This window comes from Artibeus jamaicensis, unplaced genomic scaffold (assembly GCF_021234435.1).
Source record: "Artibeus jamaicensis isolate MK-2021 breed Jamaican fruit bat unplaced genomic scaffold, CSHL_Jam_final contig_391, whole genome shotgun sequence".
Lineage (NCBI taxonomy): Eukaryota > Metazoa > Chordata > Mammalia > Chiroptera > Phyllostomidae > Artibeus > Artibeus jamaicensis.
Window position 1 is genome coordinate 24,773,616 of NW_026521814.1, and position 20,989 is coordinate 24,794,604.

Here is a 20,989-nt window from a genome sequence, read left to right on the forward strand (position 1 = left end):
CCAATTATCTTTTGTTAGGATCCTGAGTCCACACAAATGATATAACACTTATCCATGATATTTCTCAATTAACTTAACTTCTAGTCTCTTCTTTGGACTAGACCAAAGATATTCTCAGTTTTTCTGTGTTCTGGCAAAACCTAGTTTGCAAAATACTGGCAATCATGGCTTTTATAACAGGGATATTCAAGCAAAGTCTACAGGAGAACAGATTTTGGTAAAGTTAGTCTGACTTTCCCATTGATTGGTGTTATAAAATCCTAGATACCTTCACAGAGAAAAAAAACAAGCCTCTAATTCCTAACTCGAATAGTTTGGTTGTATTGTATGAAACAAAACCACCATGTTCACCTCCATTAAAACAGGAAAGTTCCATTAATACTGAAATAAATGTGCTAGCCAGACTTAAAGAACACTGGAAGTACTTCTGAAGTAATCCCAAAACTTTGTGGCACATTCTTTCCTGCCTGGAACTCCCTTTGACTTTCCTCCGCAACTCCACCAGACGCAAGGCAAGGAGGGGGGGATTGGCAGGGTGGGGTGGCAGGTTCTCATTCCAAGTCACCAATGCACTATTGGGCTTTAGGGATGTCAAAGCTTTCTGGACTTATTCTCCATCGGTACACCAAAGACTTAGGCTGGACTCATCACTAAAGTTTCTTCGAGCTTTGACATGTTACTACAGCTCACTGCTCTTAAAATGTAACCCGTTTTCTTCGTTGTAAATATCGACAACTTTTAGTAAAACAAGTTTATAACATCACATTTTCCTCCGGATTACTGATGCCTAAGAAGTGATCCACTTGAACCTAAAAATCCCTTATGTGTTCACAACATGAACTGACACTTTATTTATGTTATAAAATATTCGCCACATAAAGGGAGTTTATTTACAATCTCTAACTTGTCTAAATATCAGTGAGTGTGTGCTCAATACTATTTGCTGAATAAAAAAATTCTCTTATGTAAACAAGGGAACATTCCAACTAAAACACAAAAAACCAGGTCATACCTGCAGATTACGCTTGCTTTTCCTTATGTTATGCTGCAACAAAAAGTTATTTTCCAAAGAAAAGCGACTGTACTGATCGTCCAGCTGCGATAGGAGGTCATGGAAACGGATAGTAGCAAATGAAACGTCATAGGCAGCATGTTCCCTAGATTTAAAATTTACACATTTTATTTTTTTAACTTTATTTTTATGTTGTCACTGTTACAGATGTGCCCCTTTCCCCCACCTTTGCCCACCTCCACCCAGTCTCCACAGCTCCTTTCTTTCTGGCCATCACCACACTGAGGCCTGTGTCTGGGGATCATGCATATACGTTCTTTGGCTAATCTCTTCATCTTTGTAGGTACTATTTTAAACAGATGAAATAATCACTGTTTTTCATGCTGAAATTATTAAAAGTAATTTCAAGTGTTTTCTTAGATTTTATTTCCTTCTTTTGAAATTGACATTGTTTTTAGCAGCAGTCTGTACAATATTTCTATTACATACAGTTGCATAAAAAATTCTAGAATGCCAAGGCTGTGCACACAACTGTTAATGGTGATTATCTCTGGAAGGGAAATATCAATAGGGGACTTCGTGTTTTATGTGAAATACTTTCAGAACATTAAAAATATTGCAATTAGCAAACAATTAATTTAAAATAGGACATATACCAGTTTTAAGAGCTAGTCCCCGAATATTATTAACTCTTCATCTTTCTAATCAATATTTTATCATAACTTAGCTTTAATATTTCTTTTAACTTATTTCTTTCTATTGCCTAGATCCTAACTGGAAAAATAATTGGTGTCAGCATTATCTAACTTATCCAAAGAGTATGTATCATAATTAAATCAACAAAAGTACATAAAAGGGCTTAATGACTAATGTGTTTGGCTTTGTAGAGACACATGCCATTTTTTAAATCAACACTCTTTTCTGTAACAGATAATCCCAATGGCCACTGATGAGATTCATCTAATCAATGTGTCTCCAAGTCACTTAATCAACAAGCTATTTTAAAAGCATAGAAAACCTTCAGCCTCTGTCCAGTGAGTTTTCCTTACCAGTCTTGCTTTTCTAGCCACTGTGCCAGGTACTGTCTGATTTCCATGGGAAAACAGTCATCATAGAGCTGGTGAACCTGCTCCAGGAATTTGGGGTCAAGCTGCTGAAGTTCATACCACTGGGCCATCCTGTGGGAAAACAGAGCAGAGATCACTAGTAGAAATCCACAGCTCCAAAGAAGGCATATTTAGCACTGCACTTCTTTTAAATACCTTGCTTAATCCAAAACATAATTTGTTTCTGAACTGTAGAGTTTAAATAGTGTCTATAATCTAATGCCTGTTTTTTTTTTATTGAGTTTTGGGGTCAATATTTTTTTCTTTCCCAAGAAACACATCTTCAGGTCTTTGCTTAAAATCAGCTTATCATGGAAGCCTTTTCTGGCTACCTTATTTAAACAGACACCACCTCTCACCTGGAAAATGCTAACCCTCTTCCTGATGCATTTTTCTCCATAGCATTTACCACTATCTAGCCTGCCACATATTTTCTTTTATATTCTGATTACTGTCTGTTTTCCTCACATGAAAAAAAGGATTTTTGGGGGCGGGGGTGTTGTTCACTGCTATATCTCCAGAACAGTGTTCAATAAATATGTCTTTAAAATGAATCTGTACTTCTTATCAAGCAAATAAATGGAAAACACTATTTAATTAATTTACTTTAGGATAAAAAGAACTCTCCCAAAATTGCTCTCTTACAAATTATAGTACATTTGTAAATTTAACTCCAAAATTTTTAAACTAGTACTTTTTTACGATTCATAGGGTAAAATGAATTATTTTTGTCATATACCTTTTAAAAGAGATCATTTCTTCTTTGCCAACTGTAAATAATAAATCTGGTACAAAAAAGTCTTAAATTTCAGTAATAACTTTTAAAGATTGAAACAGCTTGGTTAAACGTAATTTGAAAGGATAAAGTAATACAATCTCTTTCGATAATTGTAAGTCAATTTTTACATAGCAATTCTAAAGTTTTAAAATTAAAACAGAAACATAATTTAAGGAGGTCCTAACATCCATTAGGAAAACTAAGCACCTCCCCTCACTATGGCGTAATTTCAGATTTACATTAGGCACATCTGACAATATTAAGAGTGGAGATAAGTGAATGTTGTCCCATCAAAACCTCTGAGGAAGGAGTGGGGAGTTTCAAGTAGGGCTTGTAAGAATGTCTGGACACTTGCTGGTGAGCACAGACGGGCATAATGAAGTCACATCTCTACAGATTTACTTCCCACGGAAGATAAACATGTGGTGGGAATACAAAGCAAGTTCCCATCAGAAATTCCAGTAGAAATGGAACCAAGCCCATTGTTTTGGTACTTTCTGTAGCAATTTGATTTTCACTTCAACTTTATTGTATGTGAGTGGAAGGAAGACTCTAAATCTGTGGTGTCTAATAACGATGTGCCTAAAGCAAACGGATGCCAGAGGAGGCTGCAATAGCTCTGTTAGGCAAGTGACCTCGAGCGACTCACTTTCCCAATCAACAGGTTAGGACTGGGTGAAGTAGTTCTTGCGCAGCACCTGGCACAGAGCAGGCAATACATAAATTCACACTAACAAAACTAGAATCAATCTTATTTTTTAATTAAGGCACTCACTCTTTACAAAAATTTTTTTAAATTTATTCATCTTTAGAAGGGAAGGGAAGGAGAGAGGGAGAGAAATATCAACGTGTGGTTGCTTCTCATGCAGCCCCTGCCGGGAACTGGCCTGCAACCCAAGCACGTGCCCTGACAGGGAATCGAACCGTGATCTTTTGGTTTGCAGGCCCAAGCTCAATCCACTAAGCTACACCAGCCAGGGCTCAATCTTAATTTCTTACAAAACGTATTACTAACATAGGGATTGGTATGACTGTCTTCTGGTTACTTAGCTAAAATCTCAACTTTCAGGCTGCCTCCTTCCTCTCTATCCCAAAATTTCCTACCTCCCTGCCTCCAATACTATCACCAATCCAGCCTTCTGCTGCACTCAGGTTGGATCACATCACTCTTTCGCTCAAAACTGCTACGGTTTGCCCTTCCTATGCTGATTTCCATGCTGATCTATTTTGTTCTGTTAACAAAGCGACCCCATCACCAAATTATCTCTGGGGTTTTGGCTAAACCCAACATTTCTGCCTTGCTCCAACTGTCTGAAAATAGTCTCCCCCCAATTTCTGCCTAAGTCCTACCAGTACTTAAAGGTAGGTTCAAATGCCCCGTCTTCTATAAAGCTGCCTGACCCTTACAAGAGACAATTGAGCTTTCCTTCACTTGTACCTCATTGCATTTTGTACCTCTATCAGAACATCAGTCCGTCTTCCTTATAAGCTCTGTAATGTCTACCTTGGATGCTATAAGCTCGAGAGTTACAGGGGCTATACCTTTTAAAAAAATCCTCTGCGCCTTGGACAATGTCCTGCACATATAATGCACTAAATAATAGTTTGTTGAATTGAAAATCTAGCATATGTCAGCCCTGACTGGTGTGGCACAATGTGTTGGTCGTTGTCCCACAAACCAAATGGTCCCTGATTGAATTCCTGGTCTTGGCACATGCCTGGGTTGACAGCTAGGTCTGAGGTTGGGGACTGGCAAGAGGCAACCAATCCATGATTCTTTCATACATTGATTTTTTTCTCTCTCTCTCTTTCTGTGTCCCTTCCTCTCCCTCTAAAAATAAATAAATAAAATCTTTTTTTAAAGTATATTGCAGATTGCAATAGAAAGTAAAGGTCAAACCACGTTATGGTCCAACAAGTTTGAGTCCTGCAGCTTCATTAAACAATGGGTGCATACTGGCTTATGCTGAATGCTCGAAGTCTAATTTCTACCCCATAAAAACAAAGTCTCCTCCATCCTATGCAAAAAACATTCAAAGAGCAATCAACCACAACCTATGCATCTCCCGAAACTCTCCAGTAGTGGTCAGAAAAGTTTTATTAAGACTAATTGTATCATTGGGGCTGGAGGGCTGGGGAGGGTGCAGAAAGGAAATATCACTTTTATATTCTAGGAAGACATTAAGCTCCTTCATTTTTAAACGTAGATACATATTATAGTTCCAAAGTCACGTAATCATTCATTTATTTCCATGAACATTCACTGACCTGCCGTTACCTTATGCCCCAGCAAGGAGCTGGGGATTCAACCTAAACAACAGCTACACACAGCACCTTAGGTGTCAAGACTATTGGGTGCGCGTGCACAGGACCCTAACTCTAACCTACAAGGTTCTCCAGGGGTGTACCACGGCAAATAAAAGCTTTCTGCCCAAATTAGAAAACGTGACCATAGTGGAAAGGGGCGGGAAGGAGGGAATCGTGAGAGTAAATGGGGAGTTGCAGTGTTTTCTAGGGGATAATTGTATTTCACAAGATATCTTTACTGCCAGAGCACGACTAGCAGGAGCAACCGTGCCATCACTGAGAAGAGCACCTGGGATACTGGGATACTCTGGGAATGTTCTTTCCGGGATTACAGATTAACCTGACAGCACAGCAAAGCCCGTGTTCGCAGGGTGTACGCGGCCCAGCCCCAGTGGCGCTGACCTGGCCCATCCCACCCTGGCACCAGGAACCTCAGGCTCACTCACTCTGCGCGCTGCGTGGAGCAGGTAAAGGCGAAGGCGCGGTGGTGCTACCAATTCCGGGCGCACCAGGTTGCCTGTGCTAGGTCAGCGGCCTGAAGGATGTTGCTCGGGGTGCGTCGGCACCTCTCCGCAGACTGGAAGCAGGAAAACGAAACCATCAGCAGGAAGAAAAAGTTTGCCGACAGCCCCGCCTCCTCCACCTCCACCAATCACCGCTCCAGCACTCAGCCAATCGAACGTGGCTGTTCCGCAGCTGCACTGCCTCCCCCTCCGGAGCCACTGACCGGCCAATCCTCTGAGTCCTCCCGTAGCCTTGTCGCAGGAACCCCGCGTGAGTGAGGTGTGGCTCAGCTCTGAATTGCAACCGGCTGACGTACAGTAGCGTTTACACTGTCTAGAGAGCAACTGAGAAGGAAGTTCTGTGTTTGCAGAGGCCCAAAGAGAGATCCCGGCATTAGTACTCCATATCTGAGAACCCGAGGCTGAGGACATTGTAATTCTAGAAGCTCAGTTTAGCAGCCGGCCTGCAGGTAGCTACACCAAGTGGATGTTTTTCTTGTCCTCACCTACTGGAATGTTCAGAAACCTGCACAGTCGATGCCTCCAGTATTTAATACTTGTTTCTTGGCCATAATGACAACACATTTCTCTTTGCTTCTTCCTACCTCTCAGACATTCTTTCTCCACCTCTGCTCCATCTGTACTGTCCAACCGTTCAGGGTCCATATCTCGGTTAGCTTTACCAGCACTTCTCCTCATGCTATCCTGTGATGACCTCACCCACAGCTTCCCAATTTTCTTCTAGGTGTGGAAGGCTTCTATATGTGTATCCTGTTCACATCTCTCCTCGAGCTCCGAACCCACGTATACAACCCCCAAGTTTACTTGGATATCTGGTAAGGTCTGCAAGCTAGCTATGTTTAGAACTACCTCTACATCTTTCTCCTCAAACCTGCCCTTTTTATATAAATGGCACAGGTTGGATAGCTAGGGGTCATTGTTTGGCATTGCCTTCTCCCTCATGTGGCACATTCTGTCCTGTTTGGTTCTTTCTTCTAAATATTTCTCAAGTTTTACCACTTCTCTCCATCGCTTATGCCATCTCCCCTTTTCTCTCATTTGAATGATTGTGATAGATTTCCAAATAGCGGCAACTCAGCTTTTTACTTTATTTTAATCCATACTTCCTATAGCAGTTTGAGTGATTTTTAAAAAATCCTGGCCTGAGGATATGTTTATTGACTTTAGAGAGAGAGGAAAGGGGTCAAAGGAGGAAAGAGACAGACAGACATTGATGTGATAGAAACATCAATAGGTTGCCTCCCATATGCTCCTGGACCAGGCATAGAATCTGCAGGCTAAGTATGTGCCCTAACTGGAGACTGAATCTGCAGTTTTTTGGTGTATGGGACAACACTCAATCAACTGAGCCACCAGGCCAGAGCTGCAAGGATTTTTTTTTTAACTTTGTAATTGCAACTACATCCTTTGTTTGTCAACCTAAATCCTCTGATGATTTTCTCATAAAATCCAAATTTCTTAATATACCTTACATAGCAAAGTCCTGGTTTCCCTATCATTTTCTCTGACCCTATCTTGTGCCACTCTTTTCTTTCCTTACTTCAGCATTTTGTTCTTGAAATACACCAAGCTCTTTCCCCAAACCAAGGGCCCTCTCACCAGCAGTTCTCCATTTGGAAAGCCCCTTGAGTCATAGTTCCCCTCCCCCAGCTTCTTGACTGGCTAACTTATCTTTTATTCTCAGCTAAAGGCTCAGCTTAAATGCCACTTCCCCTGATAGGTATCCCTTGAGGCCGAACTCAATTAGATCTTCTTGGAGTGTATGCCCATAAAGTCAATTGTTTCCTTTCAGATAGATGGAATTTAAATCAGACCTTGAATAATAAGGCAACTTGGGTAGGTAAAGGATCAAATAATTTCCCAGGGATCTGCTTATATGTGTACCTATTACAGGTCTTTTCCCTCTCTTCTCAAATCTACATACTCCTTCTTGTAACATATTTAACCTCACAAAGCCAGTACTGAGCTGGTGATAGTAATGACCCTTGGTACCAAAGTAGCAGCCTTCTGTGAAAAAGCGATGCTAGGCTATCAAAAAGAGCCTTTCTCCTCCTACTCACCTGCACTAAAGGCCCAGACAATGTTTGAGAAAAGGTGACCCCAGGAAGGGTAGGTAATATGTTCAAAATAATTTTTCTGGTACTGTAAAACCTGCACAGAGATTAGCTGCAATATTGATGGGTGAACTAAATAATATTAACATCTGCAAACGGGTTACCTCTCTTTGGCTTTCCACATTCTGATTGTCATCAACTTCTGTGGATGCTTGCTTCCCTATGCCTTTATCCTCCTTGGTTCTACCATCACTGACAATACCCTATTATAGGCCTTCATCACCTGAGAACTGGAACGCTGCAATAAACGCCAGATGGACTACCTACTTCCTGTCCCTTTCCATTCCATTATATTTTCCAAATTAAATTCTCTAAAACACCACATTTACAGTCATTTCCTGCTCAAAAGCCTTGACGGCTCTCATTGCACTTATAATGACTACAAACTGTCTGCTAGTCTGGATCCTCCACAGAATGTCCCTACCTTTCTTTCCAGACTTATCTCCCATTGTCCCATTACCCAACTAAGCTCTATCCCCTGCTCTCCCCTCATGCTTTTAATTTTCCTGTTCCTGCACCTTTGCCCAAAGTACTGGCAAGTATTGCACATACTAAATGACAAGTCCTTACTCCCCTTGCTTATTAAATCCCTACCCAACTCTAAAAACTAAGCCTAAAAGCCTAAATCCTACATTCTCCTTCTGGTACCACCTCAACCTGTAGTGATCAACCTGGTCTCTGAAATAATATGATACATAAGTGTCTCTGCGCTGACAGCCATTACATACTCCTTTATATTGTGGTTTCTAAAGTGTCTAAGTCATATATCTCCAAGATTCTAAGTTCTTAGAGGGTAAACTATATTTCTTATTAAGTAAGTTGACTCTTTAACATACTGACTGCTTAAAAAGCAATCAAATTAAAAAACAAATTAGAAATTTAAACTAAAAAACTAGAGATCCAGAAATGACAGAGCCAAATATGGCCCCCTTCAAAGAGTCAGCTTCAGAAGCTATATCTCTACACCGAATGTGTCAACATTGCAAAAGGCATACACGGATCAAGGAAAAATACTGGAGGCGGATCCCCAAAATACTGGAATTATCTTTTAGAGACAGGCCCCTTGTAGTACAGGCTTCCTCCAGGAGGTCAGTGTTCTAGGAACCCATCTATGTCAGTGTACCAGTTGGTGTTGGTGCGAGAGGCTGTGTTCAACTTCAAGGAATTTTTCTGAAGGCTCTTTCAACTCATTTTTTCCCATTTCATGATGGGTGATTTGTGGGTGCACCTGCCTACCCCACACTGAGTGTTCAAGCAGTTTTTGACCAAAAGTGTCATGACCCCCCATTTCCCACCCTCCCTATTCACCTGATCTCACCCCAAGCAACTTTTTTTTGTTCCCCAGATTAAAAAAAAAGTCCCCCAAGCATTTTGCCGACATGGAAGAGGTAAAACAAAAAAAATGGCAGAAGTGCTGGAAAGCATCAAAGTCAACAAATTAAAAAACTATTTTGAGCAGTGGGAAAAAAACATCGTGATATGTGTATTGCATCAAATGGAGAGTGCTTTGAAGGTGACTGAAGTTTAAACATGAAAGAATAAATACACAATTTAATAAATTCCACTTTTGGCCCCCCACCTCATACCTTATACCATGTCTTGTAGAGTGTTTTATTTTTCAAATTTTTTCTTTCCCTCTCACTCCTTGACATGGTTTACTAGGAGTGGAGTGTGCCTCCCTTTGCACTGAATGGCCGTGGCTGTGTGACTTGCTCTGACTAAATGAATATGAGCAGATGTGATACACCCTCCAGCCTGAGACTTTGTACTGAGTGACCAACTTGTTTTTGTGTGCTTCTTCCCTGCACTAGGATATGGCAGCCTCAGGCAGCTGCTGCTCCTCCAGCCAGAGCCCTGGATGAAGAGATGTGTGGAGCCCCCTGAACCTGCCACTTAGAACAAAACTGCTGCAGCCCATCCGTGCAGACATAAGTGAGATGGTGAGACGTGTTTGCTTGTCACTGTTGGAAATCTCTGTGACCTCTTTATTTTGGCACTGAGATAGCTGACCAATTAATTAATGGACAACAGAATCAAAATTCTAAATTACCTTAACAGGCTAGAATCCCTCTGGGCTGAAACCAACTGGATACAACTTATGGTTGCAAAGATCTGTATTTGGGTTAAAAAAAAAGTAGCAAATGACTCAGTACTCTTTGCTGCCAGTGCCCACCTTCCGAACTTATAGTTCTCAGCACCGCATCTAGTTGATCACTAGCAATCAATGGGAAATGGCAGGTAAGATGAAACCATTTGCCATGCCTCAACTGGTATACAGTCAAAGGAGAGTCAAGGATCATGATGAGTTAGAAGCCACATTTTATGATGAGTAATTGAAGGCACTAGAGTAACTCATAAATTCACATGATGTTACAGTGGAAAGACGATCAGAAACCATGCCATCCCTCCCACTTGGAGCAAATTTATTTTTGCTTGAAGAAGACAGTGTCATTCCTATTCTTCATTTATCTCTTCTTTTATTACCAGTTACCCAATTGTATCTATGTTATTATATTCACAGTCACTAGAAACATAAATATAAAGAATACAATGCCCCCTACAAGCCAAGGCAAAAAAGAGCAATATTATCAGTTACACATTCTCATGAAAAGAAATGAGAAAGGATCTCCTGGAAGATTGTTTTCAATAATGACCCCATTATTCCTTTTCCTGTATCCACACCCCTTTGCAATTCTACTTTGCAGTTCCTTCCAGCAAGAAGTGGAGGATATTCTTCACTCCTTGAATCTGGGCTGGCTTGTGAGATGCTTTAACCACTATTATACAACAGTTGTGACTTTGTCATTCTGAGCCTAGGCTTCGAGGGGCCTTATGTATTCCACTCCCAGAACTCTATGCTGTCTCCATGGCATGTCCGACCAGCCTGCTATAGGACTATTCTGCATACTGACCATAATTGAGCCCCAAAACTGTCGGGATTTAGGCCTCAGGCCTGGGAAAGAGCCTCAGCAAGATCAGGGGGCCTGACCACAATAAGCAGAACTGTCTAGCCTACCGAAGACTCCCGAGCAATGATAAACGCTTGTTGTTTTGCCCCTCTGAGTTACTGGGGTGGTTTGGTTGTTATAAATGACTAGTATAGATTTTATTGGGGAAGCAAAGCATCCCACCATCGAATTCTAAAACAAAATTGCCCACTGCAAGCCCACAGCCATTAACCCACCACAGATATTTTCTGTAGGGGTCTCCATCCCCCAGTAGTTCGCTATCCAGTGTGTCCTTACCACACACCTGTGATAGACACTAGGTCTGCCTTCTGTCTTCATGGCCTTGGTCTATTTCAAAGCAGCAGCTACAAATCTGATTGAAAAAAACCTATAGTAATATATATTTTAAAACTTCCCACCCCCTCCCAGAAACCATATTGCATTTTAGACATACTTTTTTTCTGATGTTGATAGCAATGCTGGTAACCTAAATATCTAATAGTAGGAATTACACTTCATCAGCGTAAGCCATATTTGTTAATCTGTAATATAATGGAATTGAAACAAAGGATTTCTAAAATTCCCTGCAGTTTTCTGGATTTCTGATTCTCATGATAAAATATCAAAAGTATGCTTTTAAAGACTATTTAATTACATTGGAAAATACCCAAGTATAAATTTAACTAAAATGCAGGATAGAAAATGTAGTATTATTCCAGTACTGCAAAAATATATAGAAATGTAAATACAGGAAAACACAGAAAGAGGACAAGAAAGAAAAATATTTTAAAATGTAATTGTTTCTGGTGATGGATTACTTCTTTGTAATTTTCCTTTAAAAAAATGTCTATGAGCACTATTACATTTGTAGTACAAACACCCTCATAAACACTTCAAATCCTGTGCTTTCCGGAGAACAGCCAATGCCTGCCCAGAACGAGCTGCGCTGGGGCAGGTGGCAGTGTCGGGGTCTTGGAAAACTTCCCAAAACAGCCGGGCCGGCGTGCAGCGGGAGGGACCTAGATGCTCAGAAGAGCCGCCCCACGTGCTTTCTGGGAAACCGCCGGGGAGCAAGAAGGACCAGGCTTGAGAGGAAATCGAAAAGCGAAAGTCAGAAACTGAGCCAGCAGTCTGCCGGCGCGGGGCTTTCCGGCTGAGTGCGGGCTGGCCTGCGGTTCTCTCCCGCAGCCTCCGGCGGGCAGGAAACACACTCTGCGTCCGAGACGGCCCGCGGTAGCCCAACGCGGCCTCTCTGCTGGGTCGAATCTGAGAGTAGTGGTCCTTGGGCAAAATAAAAGGCTGAGGCAGGGTGGATGCCCTTAACTTTAGGGGGTGGAGGTGCCCCCTAAATCGCTTAAGCTGCTAGGAAACTCACCCATCCCACTTCCCCCTTTTCTTCCTTCCCTTGGCCTGGAATCGTCGCCTTTTCTTAACCTCACTTCTCTAGGTACACAATTTGCATTCGTGCTTACTCACATCTTACTGGTCTTTCAAGCTCTGACCCTCATCCAACTGGGATTCCTGACCTTAAACCAGGGATGAAGGTGGGGGCTTGGCTGTTTTTTTTTTTTCCAGCTGTCCTTTTTGTTAGATCTGAGAAGGGGGCTTTTCTCTCTCCTGGGGTCTTTTCATCCAGAGAAGGCCCCTCTCCTCTTCCCTTATGGTGATTAAACCAGAATGGATCGGGGAGAAGTAGAATGGAGGAGAATAATTTCATCAATAGATTATGACTTCAAAAGTTTCGCAGGCCCAGGAAAAAGTTGAACTTTTTCTGTGAAAAGGTTCTAAATGTAAGGCATTTATTAATGCCTTCGATCTACATTACTTATGGAATGCTTCCAGGAGGCACTGACCTAATTTCTTAGGGCTTTGTTCAACTACTCTTCAATGGCCCTACTTAGTTTCGGTGACCTAGGACCAATCTCGGGACCAATCTAGTGCCTCCAATGTGTGAGGAGACCCACCCTGGGGAGCCACCCCTGCTCACCTCTCCTGAGAGTGAGCACCAGTCCCCGCGGCTGCACACAGAGACACGCTGGCGAGGGCACTTTCCATAATTCCCACGACACAGATGGATGTTTACCTTCTCCAGTTACAAGGAGAGGACAGGATGGGCTAGATGATTTCCAGCACAAAATGAAAATGTGGGGCCCCTTTTTTCAGCATTTATGAAGAATTTCGAGAAGGCCCTGACTGGTGAGGCTCAGTTGGTTGAGCCTTGTCCCACAAAACGAAAGGGTCCCACTTTGATTTCCAGTTAGGGCTCTTGCCTGGTTGCAGTTTGGTCTGTCTGGCGCTGGGCACATGTGAGAGGCAACTGATCATTGTTTCTCACCTCAATGTTTCTCCCCCTTTCTTCCTCCCTCCCTTTCTCCTTGCTAAAAGTAAATTAGTAAAATCTTTAAAAAATGAAAATAATTCCAAGAAGGCAACAGTGAAGCATTAAAACAAGCATGGGCCCTTCTGAGTGCTTGGCCCTGTGCAACTGTGTAGGTTGCACACCCCTTAAGTCCTAGTACGGGAATCTGGGGAGGAAGATTTCTCCTGTAGAAACACTGTTATGTGTTTACTTAAAACAAATGAAAACTTAGATACAATGAAGAAACAGGTTATAACACCACCTCTTCCTGTAGCACCTGGAATAACATATAGAGTCTTCAGCTTTCCTACATGTTGGGGCCTTGCCTCCCTTCTTACCCATCTCGTCCCACTGTCTTCATGCATCACTATGCTGTCCTCCCCAGGACCTCTTCCTGCTCCTCAAGTAACCCAGGCTTTTACCTGCCTAGGTCCTACGTGTACCATGCTTTGGGGATGCAGTTTTCCTGGCTGTGTTCATGGATTGGCTCCTCATTCTTTAGATCCTCAGCTCAAAGATCCTCACAGAGAGACCTTCATTTACCCCTTTGTCCAGTTACTTGATATCACATTTCTATTCTTTTTAGCACTTACTAAATCTGTCCTTTATTATATGCTTTTCTGTTTTTCTCTTCCCTTATAGAAAGAGAGACTTTGTGCTGTTATAGCCTATCTCACCTTGGTTCCCAGAGGATATTAAGCCCAGTGCCCCGAGGTATCTGTGTTTGAATTACCTTCTCTCCTGTACATCTAGAATGACACTATGTACCATCCTTGGGGGACTGGGAAAACAGTTAAGCAAATTGCTATCTGTGTCTGTGCTTCAGATGGGAAACCCTTGTTGAGAAAGGCAATATGTGATATACAGAGCAGTTCTCAACAGTTTTCGAGTGAGTGAATAACATCATTGAGCCACTGGGATCAGGAATCACAGGTTAATTCAGTTATTTAGACCTGAGTGCTTGCATGAGGCCTCTGGAGCTAGAATTGAGGGGGAGGAGAATAAAGAGCATTTGTGTTCTAAAAAACTCCCTAAAGGATTTTAATGAGAGCACCATTCTTCCACCACCTTTAACCTCTTTCCCTCTCCACCCTGCCTAGATGTCCTTTAAGAGTCTTCCCGTCAGAGGCAGTTGGTGAGACGTCTAAGTGGCTGACTGGCAAACCTAATGTAAGAGAGTGTCGTGTAGCATTTTTATGAGGGGCAGGAGTAGCAAAGCATCATTTAATGAGAAGGAGTTAAAGGAAAATTTCAGGAACACTTCACTGGGCAGATTTCGGGATGTTTGGCATATATGAGGTACCTAAATTAAAGGAAAGCTAGAGTAAAATAATAAATGTTATCATCCCAGAGAATTTCTACAGAGTTTGGAAGTTAAGAGTAAGGTAAAAAGTAAAGGGGAAGTACTATGTTGTTTGAGCAGTAGCAAGCAGGTTTTGGTTATTCAGTTTGAAGTATAATATTGGGGGCCATTCCATGATTTTAGAATTTGGAGGAATTATAAAGGGAATTCTAGCTTAGTTTTGCAGGATGACCAAAAAACAAGTGAAAGAAAGGTACCAGTTATTGTCATCTATGTGTGCAAACCCAAATCACTAACAAATATTTATTAAAGGGCTGGCTGTGCTAAGACTCTAAGGATAGAACTATGAACACAGCCTTCATAGTCCCTGGACATATAGAGCTTGCTTAACGTCTCAGGAAGAAGACAGATGCTATGTAAGAAACACACTGGGGGATCTAGAGGATAGGAAGGAGGTGTGATGTGACCTGAGCCAGCTAGGTGTGCATGTTTCAAAGGAAGGCTTTTCAGAACCCACAGGATGAATGATCCTTATCCGGGGAGATGAGATGGCATTGGTGAAGCCAGAGACTACAGTGGAGGGGGGTGAGTGAGAGCATGACCATCAAAGAAAACGAAAGTAGTTCTCTCTCTCTCTCTCTCTCTCTCTCTCTCTCTCTCTCTCTCGTGTGTGTGTGCACGCGCGCATGTGTGTGTGTGTGTGTGTTTTGCCGGGAAGAAGTGATGACAGATGAGATGAGAATTGAGTTGCAGCATAAAAAGAGACTAAAAAAACCGACTTTGGAAAGATTTGTTAAGAAGTCTGCTCTTTGACCAGAACTGGGATTCTTAACTCTTTTTTGTGCCATGGACCCCTTCGGCAGCCCAATGAAACCTATGAAATCCTTTGAAGGATAATGTTTTTAGTCAAATAAAATACGTAAGATTAAAAAGGAAACCACATGCACTGAAGTGGAGATTTCAAAATATTATAAGCAACTTTGTAATATAGCAATATAAGTGCTTCTCTAGTAATGACATTAAATAGAATCTAGCAATGGGTCTGATGAATGCAATTCCAAAGGTCTGTTTAGTATAAGCAATATTTTGAGCTAAATGTGTCATATGACAAAAAATATAGTGTAGGTTATGGTTTGTTGCCTTTATACCTAATTAAAGAAAATTCTGTTTCAGAACAAGTTTGTAGAAATAAAATTCTCACTATTGCCATCTAAATTCAGGAGCCTCCACAATTCTGCCCATACTCTCCAAGTAAGAACTGCCAACCCAGAGCATCATGCGCCATTTGAAGATTTTAGTAGGGAGCGAAATGATCCAGTTCCCTTACTAAGGGCCCTCTGTCTACATAGGAAGCCACAGGGAATTGTTTGTTGTATTCACTGGAAGAGTCTTGCAGAGAACATCCTTCTGGTCAAGTTTTTATAGTGTCCTCTTTGGGAGGACTCTGGCTGACATGCTCTAGCTCTCACAGTGGTGGTTACACGACTATGGGTTTGTCAGAAAAGGGTGCATTGTACTCTCTCAGTTATATTTCAATAAGCCAGACATTGTAAAATGCAATCAGTCAAATCAACCAATGCTTGTGGTCCGTTTGAAAACAGACTGTGTTAGAAATTGGAGTGGGAACACAGAGGCCAGTTTACTAAGTCTGGACCACTGTTATCTGCTGGTAGAGCACAGTGGTGGGATGGTCTGTCTCCCAATTCCGTTCCTCCCATCACAGGGGACCCCAAACCATGTGAGGTGAAGAAAAGCCCCTTGGGGTTGTGGACTTACATTCTTGTTTATGACTTTTGCAGGGCAGGGGGGGTTCCTTGCTAAATTAAGACTTTGAGGAACTCTACTGGCAGCTGTCTTTCTTCAGCATTTATTCCAGATGGAGGCACCAATATTTAGTAAAATTGGCCAAAGCAATTCTTTACATTAAAAAAAAAATTTGAAAAGGGATTGGCAAAATGGACATCTATGATTAGTATAGAATGGGTGAGAGGAAAAGTGAAAATGCAATTAATATGTTGAAAAGATACCTTATGTTTCATTAAATGCTGCTTATTTGCTCCTTGTAGACAGAAAAAAAATATTTTGGGGTATAGAGGAGAAGATTGGTGGGACAGAATCTCCTATTAGGAAGGTAGATTATGTTAAATCTTTTTTTTTTTTGGAACTCTTTTTTTTTTTTTTAAAGATTTTATTTATTTATCTTTAGAGGGGAAGGGAAGGAGAGAGAGAGGGAGAGAAACATCGATGTATGGTTGCCTTTTGTGCATTCCCTGCTGGGAATTGGCCTGCAGGTAACCGACTTGCAACCCAGGAATGTGCCCTGACTGGGAATCGAACCGCGATCCTTTGATTCGCAGGCCCTCGCTCAATCCACTGAGCTACAACAGCCAGGGCCTGGAACTCTTTTTTAATCAAACATTAGCCTCTTCCTGTTTGTCTTGCCTGGGGGACCGGAAGTGCGTGGAAGAAGTTAGAGAGGAGCCCTCCAGAGGGGACCGTCACCTCTGACTGCAGTCAGGGTCCACCTTGGCTACCAGCCTCAGCACTTTCCTGCAGTCAGTCACGGTAGATGCATGAATATCGCCTGGCTCGGCCCTTTCCCTAAGGCCTGGCAGACATGGGGAGCCCCCCAAATCCTGGCACTGGGAGATCCCACACTATTCCTCAGGGCACTAATTGGGCAATGTTACCACTAAACATCCAGTCTGGCCCACAGTATTGGTTCCCTGGATAACCACCGGGAAGGACTCTGGGTCCCTCCCTCTCTTAGGAGGTATCCCTGGCAGTGATATCAGCAGCTTTGAAACCCCCAAATTGGGATCATGTTGGTGTGGCAATCGAGAGGCCTCATAATTCACCCCTGGACACCCCAGGCACTTTTGCTATTAATGCCCCATTATTAACTCCATGTGTGTCTAGTGTGATGACTTACCTGCTGGAACTCGGGACACTGGTTTATTTGGCTTTTCCCTCAGGCCTTCCTATCGGTTTTTGAGTACCGTAGTGTGACTTTATTATTCTTGATCTATTCTGAAATCTTAACATTTAAATCTTCTAGAGCCAAAACCGTAAACAAAGTCAGAAATGAAACAAATACAAATGAGTCTTTAGTTAATAGTATATTAACCCTTGGTTTTTAAAAGTGTCTTATCTGGCAAGTTTATCTGAAGCTTTGGTTTTTAGCATTTCAGTCACAGCGCTCCCTGGTGGGGGTGGCGTGCCAGGGCGAGGAGACCTTCAGATGTCAGCTGCTTCCGTATTTACAAAGCTGAAGGAGTAGGATGTGATTTTTGGCAAAGATCGGTCTTTACACTTTTTCATTCGCTTCCTTCTTTTGATTGTCAAGATTTTATCCTGTTATTCAGCAGAATATGGAGACTTCATCTAAAGGTGAAAAACAAAAATGACCTTTGAGGAAACTACTGTTTTGCAAATAAATGACCATTTCTTATGTAAACATCCTTATGTCAACTAAATACTCCACAATCATTCTACCAATTAACTACTATGTGTTCAAAAGGTACCTTTTAAGTAGATGAAAACTGTTTTAAGAAGACCTATTCATCCCACCAAAAATGTAAGAGGAAACGGATGCAAAATGTAGCACAGGTTCTCTCATAATTAAATGATTTGGAATATGGATTTTTCACCCCTAGAAGTCTTCAAGAAAGGGAATGAAACCCACTTTATTTAGAGTCAGAAATCTCTTGGGGCACAGAGTACCTCCAAGAGTCTGTTATTCTGAATTCTAATGTATGTTCATCCTTGTGTAAATTGGTGGTTTGAACTGCTTTACAGTATTGGGTATGAGCAGATAGAATGCTTCCTAAATCTCATTATTGCATTTACAATTATGACTCTGTTCTCAGAAGAGTATTATTATACCGTTGTTGATTGTTACTCATACTCGAATAGTCTCCTGGGAGGAACAATGCAAGCAACAATTAATTAAAAAATTGAAATGTGCTGTGCTTAAACTGCTAAAATAAATATTAAACTAGGCTTATAAATAGTGACTAATATGTGTTGTCTGCTAATATTGAAGAGAGTGGTGGGCAAGGGATGAAGTGTATTTGAATAGGGTGCAGGAATAGTTTGCCCTGTGGGGGCTTGTGATGGAAAGAATTTAAAGCAGTTCAAGTAACGAACGGAAGGTGTCGACTTTCAGTGTGGATTGTATCAGCAACACACAGGACCTTACAGAACTTCAGCCCCTTTGGTTCGCATACCACCCTTGCTCATTTAGCGATGCCCTTGACCAGCCATGGAAAAGAAAGGGAACATACTGCAGTTTCAATCGTTGTGGGGCTCAGGTTTTCTCTCAGCACTGCATATACACTCGGAGACATGGGAAGAAGGTCTGATGGAGACTGTGGCTCAGCTGAATCGTTTCGGCTTAAAGAAATAACAAGGTAAATATCGAACAGGATTAAAAAAAACCATAGCTCATGCTGTCAGAAACTCAGTTCTGGAACTTTATCTATTTGTCACAGTGAGATGCCTAACTCATCATTTGCTATCCCAGCATTCAGCCTACTATGAAATGTATGGCATATACAAGGGCAGCTTTGTAATTCCAGTCATGACAGACTATGGTGTGTCTTGAAGACTAGCTTTATGTATTAAAGAAAATGGGATATTGAGAATTAAAATGCTTTATTCTTAGTGAGATCTATTCTGCTGTACCCTTATGTTTCCTGTAGAAAAGCTTTTCTTTTTGGAGGAATTCAATCATATACGTTTTACATGTGACTGAGATTACTTACATTGTTGAGATGGGGATAAAAACTGAAGGAACATAACCTTTGTCTCCCCTTTCTGTTGGTCTTGAAACTGAAAAGGAAAGGCACAATGTTGGGAACGGTATTATCAGTGTTATTGATAAAATTAGAAAAAAGTCTAGAAAGATGTAAGTCATGTTAAAAAGAAGGGAGATAATACAATAGCTTAGTGATTCACAAAATATTTTAGTTGCATATTTTAGATAAGCATAAAATGTGCAAGAAGAGAAAAACACATCTGTTAGTGGGCCCAGTCTGACTTCACATATTAATGTCTCTAGAATACAGGAGAAAAATTGGGAATCAACTATATATCTGGCTTCTATGTTACATTTAAGTCTGATCGTGAGGACTGATTTATTTATGGGTTAGGGTGTTTGTAGTGATTCAGAACTTTTCATTAAAACTGATACCAATAATAATCATATAAATAGACAAGGTTTTGAAGCATAGACATCAGTGCTTCAAAAATCACAGTAATGTGCCAGCTTCCCCTTGGAAACACTCCCCAATTTCTCTCGTATACTATGTTGAACTTGTGCTTGATCCTACTGTAATGCGAACCAAAGTTTTCCAGCTGTCATTTGTTTCATTGACATTTGCTGTTTCACATGATCACAGGTAAAGACACTTAGGCTTTGATGTTGTTGCTTTATGTTGTTTTCTGTTTGTTTCAAAGGGGATGAAGTCCCAAGACGGTGACAGTCCTCTGTGAGTGACAGCTGTGGTGTATTCCACAAGACAGTGCTCATAGATTTGGTTGCCATTAATGAACATTCCAATGGATTTTTTTATACTTCCATTAAAGAAACAGAATGGTGAACTTATATTACAATTATGTAGATAATTTCATAAATGTTCTTTCCTGTAGTCGGCCAATATTTATCAAATGCTCTTTTTTGCCCGGTGTTATTTTAGGCCGTGAGCATCTAACCAGGAAAGGCAGGCAGGTCAGCACTTGTAGTTGGTAGCCCAGGAGGCGGGAGATGCCCCACTGGCGCCCTGGTTTCCTCCGGGACGAACAAACAATACCGAGTTGGGAGACTACCGTGGGGTAACAAATATATACGTAAAGCTTATAAACCCTGGGCTTCGTTTGCAAAAAACCAGACTTGCTTAACTTTTAATGACTTTCTAATCATTACCTTCTCTTTCTTCTCTTCTCCCCAGTCACAAAGTGAGGTCTGTGGTTCCATAAAAGGAAGGAGAAAACCAAAACTCTACAAGTGGCTATGAGAGGCTCCCACGGCCATGGGGAAGTTAATAACCTGGCCAGACTGTGGGGAACAAGTGGAGGCCAGGAAACAGTTAGGGCCTCTGGAGGAAGTTCTGAAGCAGAACTTCCTGAGGCAGCAGGCGGGTCTGCGGTGTCCCTGTAACCAAGCCGGTGGCTTGCAAAGCTCTACCCCTGGTGCAGAGCATCCTCCTCTTGGTAACAGATCTCTCACCCCAGGGCAAGATGGCAGCAGGAGGCAGTATGGCAGTAGGCACAGGCCAGGCTAGCAAGATAACTGGATAAGGGGAAAACCCCTCTTACCCACTCCGCGGGTCTCTGCGGGTACCTGATTGAAGGTGGGACCAAGGGAAAGCGGCACATGTGTCATAGAGGTCAGAGTGGCAGCAGGGGGGAGGTACAGGACCAGAGAAACCTGTCAGTCTAGCCAAGGGAAAGAAGGGGGTAGTGGGATGGGGGGGGTGGGTGTAGGGAGGATGGGCCCTCCCAGAGTACTCAGAAGTTTGGGAACTTAACTAAGGAT

General features: G+C 41.9%; 2 protein-coding genes and 1 long non-coding RNA gene across 7 annotated transcripts in view; 1 reads left to right on the forward strand and 2 right to left on the reverse strand.

Annotated features, from left to right (window-relative positions):
- Positions 1-5,804, reverse strand: part of STAT1 (signal transducer and activator of transcription 1) — a 40,785-nt gene extending 34,981 nt beyond the window's left edge. For both annotated transcript variants that reach the window (XM_037162925.2, XM_037162924.2), the window contains exons 1-3: positions 5,650-5,804; positions 2,062-2,190; positions 1,013-1,157 (exon numbers count right to left, since the gene is read on the reverse strand). In XM_037162925.2, the coding sequence (XP_037018820.1) occupies positions 1,013-1,157; positions 2,062-2,189 (273 nt within the window). In that variant the 5' untranslated portion in view covers position 2,190; positions 5,650-5,804. The remainder of the gene's footprint in view (positions 1-1,012; positions 1,158-2,061; positions 2,191-5,649) is intronic.
- Positions 5,805-5,970: 166 nt separating this feature from the next.
- LOC128627392 (uncharacterized) overlaps positions 5,971-20,989 on the forward strand; it is a 34,222-nt gene continuing 19,203 nt past the window's right edge. The window contains exons 1-4 of one of the 3 annotated variants that reach the window (XR_008391579.1): positions 5,971-6,176; positions 6,452-6,542; positions 9,653-9,781; positions 19,912-20,742. This is a non-coding gene — a long non-coding RNA (uncharacterized LOC128627392). Of the gene's footprint in view, positions 6,177-6,451; positions 6,543-9,652; positions 9,782-11,709; positions 12,340-19,911; positions 20,743-20,989 lie in introns of those variants that run through there. The other 2 variants (XR_008391580.1, XR_008391578.1) reach the window with 2 other exon arrangements.
- Positions 17,586-20,989, reverse strand: part of STAT4 (signal transducer and activator of transcription 4) — a 98,842-nt gene continuing 95,438 nt past the window's right edge. For both annotated transcript variants that reach the window (XM_037162946.2, XM_037162947.2), the window contains 3 exons: positions 19,218-19,284; positions 18,738-18,846; positions 17,586-17,835 (listed from right to left, as the gene is read on the reverse strand). In XM_037162946.2, coding sequence (XP_037018841.1) covers positions 17,809-17,835; positions 18,738-18,846; positions 19,218-19,284 — 203 coding nt within the window. In that variant the 3' untranslated portion in view covers positions 17,586-17,808. The remainder of the gene's footprint in view (positions 17,836-18,737; positions 18,847-19,217; positions 19,285-20,989) is intronic.